This window comes from Artibeus jamaicensis, unplaced genomic scaffold (genome assembly GCF_021234435.1).
Source record: "Artibeus jamaicensis isolate MK-2021 breed Jamaican fruit bat unplaced genomic scaffold, CSHL_Jam_final scaffold_847, whole genome shotgun sequence".
NCBI classification, from domain to species: domain Eukaryota; kingdom Metazoa; phylum Chordata; class Mammalia; order Chiroptera; family Phyllostomidae; genus Artibeus; species Artibeus jamaicensis.
In genome coordinates, this window is record NW_026522057.1 from 6,834,160 (window position 1) to 6,840,192 (window position 6,033).

A 6,033-nucleotide genomic window follows, 5' to 3' on the forward strand; every position below is an offset into this window, starting at 1 on the left:
ACAAGCTGGTGGCGGCTTAGGAGCCTGGCTTTGCTGCAGACACCCCTCAATTCAGCACAGACCTGGGAATCCAGCTTTGGGGCTCCAGCTCGCCCTGGCTTTCTCCCAGAGAGCCACCAGAGGTAGGGCAATGGGCTATCCCTGCTTCAGTGGCCAAGGCCACGGCCTCCACAGGCACCCTGGCCCATTCCCTTGGGAGAAGGGTAAGGAGCGGAGGCCTTCTCGGGTTCTGTGCCCACGGACAAGCCTCGGTTCTCTCAGCTGTGCGGGGTGACCACAGCCTCAGTGCACTTTCACAGGGCTGAGTGGTACAGGCACAGCAACGGTGAAAAGCACTTGGCGAAGCACTGTGCCATCATCATTCACGTCTCAGGGATAGTTCTAAAGACTGGACATCACAACACCCATCCACCGTCTAGGCATTTCCCTTCCTGCAACAGAAACTGAGCCAATTCATAGAATCAGACCATCAGAGCTGGAAGGGCCTTGCGAGTCGGCGGGCCCAAGACTCTATAGGCCCCTCTAAAAAAGAGGAAACCAAGATTTAGTTAGAGCAGGGGAGTAACTTGCCTACTCACTGAGTACTAACAACAGAAACAAGCAAAGTAAACGCCCTTTCTGGGACTCTTTCACCCCCATTGTCTTGAACCACCTTCCACTTACCTTAGTGAGACAGGTAGGCTACCTATGGTACTATTACTCCCAATTTACAGGTAGAAAAAGCAAGAGCTAGAGACACTGGACCAAAGCTATTCTTGCCCAGGAGAGTGGCAGGTCCAGGTGGAAAGCCCAAGCTTCAAGGTCATGCAGGTCTAGTTAGGGCTGGCATGAAATGAGCCTTCATTACAGGATTCCCAGCCTTGGTCCTACCTCCTGGGCTTGGGGGAGGGGCCAGGAAGGCAAGTGGACCAGGAGGTCTGCTGCTTTATGATCTTATGAAGGAAAGGTGATTCAAGGTGACCACTTCCTGGACCAGAGTCCAAGGAAGCTCCCCATCCCTAGCTAGATTCAGACACAGCTCTTGCAGCAAGGGTGATCACTAAAGAGCCTGCTCAGGACAGTGGCAACTGGCCAGAGAAGGACCTTGCCCTGTCCCACTCTATCCCTTGGGAACCAGCCAGAGGCTAGTGCTAGTGTATTAGAGCCTGGGTGCGCAAAACCTATGCCCAAGATGACCCTTGTCGCTCTGGACTGTGCCCCAGCCACCCCTGGGACCACCCCCATGGCCACCACCACTAAATCTCCATCACCCTTCTTCGCTCTCTGTGGCTTTATTCCACAGTCCTGACTCGCCCAGTAGAGCCCTTGCTGGGCCCCCAGCTCAGTCCTGTGACCTGGGACCCCAGAACCCTGGAATCTATGAACGCATCAGAGACAACATCAGGGACAGAAAAGAGGTGGGCTAGCGCTAGAAGACTGTTCCAGTCAAACCTCAGTGTGAAAAAGAGGTGGAGGCCACAGTTCACTCTGCTCAGCCTCTAACCCAACGTGGGGTTTAGAGGCACAGACAAGCTAATGCTGAAGTCCAAGGCCACTCAGGCTCCTTCAGAGTCCTCAAATGGGGAGGGATGAGGAGGTACCCGAACTGCATTCCTCCCCCTGCCAATAAGGCCTACTCTGTCTCAATTCCTTTTTTGGTAGCCCCAAGCAAAACGAGTTAGATCTGTCCCAAGGCTTCATTGCAGGCTGGACAGCTCCCGGACTGAAGACACGCTAGATTTCTGAAGTGGCAGACGCCTTTCCCCAAGTTCCTGCCACTCCTCACCCACAGCAAGCTTCCCCGGGCGTGACCCCGTCATGACCCTGGCCAATGAGCCAGTCAGGCAGGGAGAAAAAGGAGGGAGAAGGTGGCTTGGGGCAGATACCGATGACCCCGGCGTATCCACCACCCCCGTCCACGTTGTTATCCCGGAAGCCACAGTCAAATACCTCTCACTCTAAAACCAGAAAACCCCGCGCAGCCTGATCACATCGCTGCCAGCGGCCGTTCCACCCCGAGCCTCCACATGGTACTTACCTGGGCCACGGTGCCCCGGAGAAGGGGATTCCGTGCTAGGCATGAAGCCGCCTTGGGTCCGACTTTGTCCGCGCTGGACGTGCTGTCAGGGCAACTGAGGTCGGCGCAAAGGAGAAGGGAAAGGAGACGCACGGGGAGGTGCACAGATGGCAGCTCTATTCCCGCTGTAAACCGCGGGAGCAAGACGGGCAAGGTGAGCAGCCGCGCCTTAACCGAGTTGAGGACTCACGCTGCCTCCCGCTCGCAGCCGCCAAGACACGCAGGATTCCTGGCCCGCCGACTGCGGCACAGCGGAGGGAAGAGCGAGGGGCTGAACTGCTTCTCGGAGGCCGAGCGCCTCCCGGAGCCCTCAATCATCGCTGCCGCCTCTGGGAGCTTGGGCAGAAGACGGAGGAGAATTCAGCTGGCGTGTAGAGTGGTACCCTAAGGGCTCCGAGCCACCAGCGCAGGGGGAAAGAGGGGCCCACGCAGCCAGGACTAGAGGGGGCGCGGTCCCAGTGCCACCCCCGCTGCACTCCCCACGTGGCGGGGCGGCCGCGCCCCCAGGGCGTGAGTGTGTACGCAGATGGTGGGGGTCTCTGAATGATGTCCCAGCTGCCAATCAGCAAGGCCGGCGGACGGGACCCCAGGCGCGAAACCCAATGGCGAGCTCTGGGCGGCCAGGCTGAGCAGCAGGCGGGGGCAGGGGGCGGGGGGCCGGGCTGGGGGGTGGGAGGTGTCTCTGCGGGCAGCCAATGGGCAGCGGGTGGGGTGGAGCTCCGGAGCGCTGAGCGGGTCTAGGCTTTAAGCCGGCGGAGCGCGGTAGCAGGGCCCGCAGACGGAGCTGAGCGGAGCGGCGGCGCGGTGCAGCGCGGGGCGCGGGGCGGTATGGCCACCACCGCGCAGTACCTGCCGCGGGGCCCTGGCGGCGGAGCTGGGGGCACGGGACCGCTCATGCACCCAGACGCGGCGGCAGCGGCGGCAGCGGCGGCAGCCGCCGAGCGGCTGCACGCGGGGGCCGCGTACCGCGAAGTACAGAAGCTAATGCACCACGAGTGGCTGGGCGCGGGCGCGGGCCACCCCGTGGGCCTAGCGCACCCCCAGTGGCTACCCACAGGAGGAGGCGGTGGCGGCGACTGGGCTGGCGGCCCGCACCTGGAACACGGCAAGGCAGGAGGCGGCGGCACTGGTCGAGCCGACGACGGCGGCGGTGGCGGTTTCCACGCACGCCTGGTGCACCAGGGGGCGGCCCACGCGGGCGCAGCATGGGCGCAGGGCGGCACGGCGCACCACTTGGGCCCGGCTATGTCGCCGTCCCCAGGGGCCGGCGGGGGCCACCAGCCCCAGCCGCTAGGTCTGTACGCTCAAGCGGCCTACCCGGGGGGCGGCGGCAGCAGCCTGGCTGGGATGCTGGCGGCAGGCGGCGGCGCAGGGCCGGGCCTGCACCATGCGCTGCATGAAGACGGCCACGAGGCGCAGCTGGAGCCGTCGCCTCCACCCCACCTGGGTGCACACGGACATGCACACGGACATGCGCACGCCGGCGGCCTGCACGCGGCAGCAGCGCACCTGCACCCAGGAGCTGGCGGTGGTGGGTCATCAGTGGGCGAGCACTCGGACGAGGACGCGCCCAGCTCCGACGACCTGGAGCAGTTCGCCAAGCAATTCAAGCAGCGGCGTATCAAGCTGGGCTTCACGCAGGCCGATGTGGGGCTGGCACTGGGCACGCTCTACGGTAACGTGTTCTCGCAGACCACCATCTGCCGCTTCGAGGCCCTGCAGCTGAGCTTCAAAAACATGTGCAAGCTCAAGCCACTGCTCAACAAGTGGCTGGAGGAGACCGACTCATCCAGCGGTAGCCCCACCAACCTGGACAAAATCGCGGCTCAGGGCCGCAAGCGCAAGAAGCGCACATCCATCGAGGTGGGAGTCAAAGGCGCGCTCGAGAGCCACTTTCTCAAGTGCCCCAAGCCCTCGGCGCACGAGATCACTGGCCTGGCCGACAGCCTGCAGCTGGAAAAGGAGGTGGTGCGTGTCTGGTTCTGCAACCGGCGGCAGAAGGAGAAGCGCATGACCCCCGCTGCCGGTGCGGGCCACCCACCCATGGACGACGTTTACGCACCCGGAGAGCTGGGGCCAGGCGGGGGCAGTGCGTCGCCGCCCTCCGCACCCCCGCCTCCCCCGTCGGCAGCGCTGCACCACCACCACCACCACACACTGCCCGGCTCAGTGCAGTGACCCTGCGGGCCGGGCCCCCGCCGGCGCGCGGCGAGGCGCAGCGCGGCCTGTACTCTTTTTGTTCGGTTGCTTTGGATTTTACAAAAAGCCCAGAAACTTTAGAACAAAACCAAACACCCGGACGACCTTCTCCAACGAGTGGCGAAGACGACGGATAGGCTGCGTCGCCCGAACCCCGGGGGGAAAGAAGGGAAGATCCGGACCACGCCAACTCACCCTGGGCATCCTGCCCGGTGCCTGCTCCCTGCCCCCATTCCCTCGACGACCCCCGCCCCTGATCCCCGGGCTGTTCGGGCCGGATCCCGGCAGCGGCCTCCCCACAGCGACAGGTAACGCGGTACGGGGTTAGGAATTCCCCGGGAGAAAGGGAGAGAGGACGAAGAGAGAAGGGTTCCCGTCCCCTCTCCCCCGCGCGGATACTAGAGCCTGCGGATCGAGAGTGGGGGACTGTCACTTTATTCGCTCCATGCCTTTTCTCTCCCATAAGGTTGGTCCCCATCCCCCTTACCCTTCCTCCGGGCTTGGTTTTTTACGGTTTTTATTTATTCATGGAGCCCCTCGGGTCCTGGGGTCTTTCTAACTCCGCCCGCGCCCTTAATTTAAATCGCTGTATACTGTATTTATCGGGGCCCCGGAGGGGAGGCCGCGAGAGCCGCGTCTGTGTATAAAAAGCAGGAAATAGCCAAAGCTTTAATCTAGCCTAATTTATTTTTTCCTCTTACCTTCCCTACCCTACCCCAAAAAGAGCAAAACAAAACAAAAAAAACAACAACAAAAAAAATCCTAACAAAAAAATTTTGAGTGCTCATTTTCGTTTCGTTTTATCCGAGCTTCAGCTCGGTTCGGGCCGCGCTGTAGGGGTCTGCGCTCCCACCCACACCCCGAGGGGAAGGGGGTTCTGCTCCACTGCAGACCGACCACCGCGCAGCAGGCCCCTGCCCCCCGCGGGGCCCTGCCCTGCTGGCCACAAACAAACGAAACTTGGAAAAGTTGGAGGTATTTTTTAACCAGCTGTAGAAATAAGCCGTTCCCTGAGAGCCTTCTGCCTGAGTCCCAGCAGCTTCCGTCTGCTCCCTTTGCAGCCCCTTGGGATGCGGGAGACTGGGAGAGAAATTACCCAAGTTGGGGGTGAGGTGGGAACCGTGTAAATATGTGAGATATGTACACACTGGCGGGGGAAAGAAACATTTTGTGCTTGATTTTTATTTTTGGTTTTCCGGGTTGCCCTCTGTCCCCATCCTAAAGGATTTTGTACACCGACTAATCCGAAAAAGATATTTTAATATGATTTCCAGATTTCTGACCCATCTCTATTTATTTCTGGATGTGTTTGGAGCTTCCCCCTTCTCCGTTTCTTGTTTTGTTTATTACAGTTTGAATTTAAATTTTGTTATTTTTATTATTTTTTGGAACAATGATTTGGTGCATTCTCTTTGTATCTTTATTGCAAAAAAATAATAATAACGTAGACTGGGAAGTTCCCTTTATATTTATGTTATAGTAAATATTTTATTACTCACATAAACATGTACCCCAGGGCTGTCTCCTGTCCTCTTTACTACCAGGGCTGGGCGGATCGTGGGTAGAGTGTCTCCTGACTCCCCTCCCCTAGCCTCACTATTGGAGAGAAAGGTGACCACACAAACCTCCTTCCAGGCCAGTATCAGCACAGCCTGTTCACTTGGGCAACAGCTGGGCCCTTGCCTCTGATGGGCGAGTTTAGGGAAGATGAAGCTGCCTCGGGTCTACTCCCATAAACAGACAATCCTAAGACCAGACGAGGGCCAGGATAGTGAACT

The 6,033-nt window shown here is 59.7% G+C and overlaps 1 protein-coding gene across 1 annotated transcript; it reads left to right on the forward strand.

Moving 5' to 3' along the window:
- Window positions 1-2,855: 2,855 nt before the first annotated feature.
- POU3F1 (POU class 3 homeobox 1) lies at window positions 2,856-5,571 on the forward strand. Its single transcript, XM_037149617.2, has one exon. The coding sequence runs from the start codon at window positions 2,885-2,887 to the stop codon at window positions 4,232-4,234; it is 1,350 nt and encodes a 449-aa protein (XP_037005512.2). The 5' UTR covers window positions 2,856-2,884; the 3' UTR covers window positions 4,235-5,571.
- Window positions 5,572-6,033: the final 462 nt, after the last annotated feature.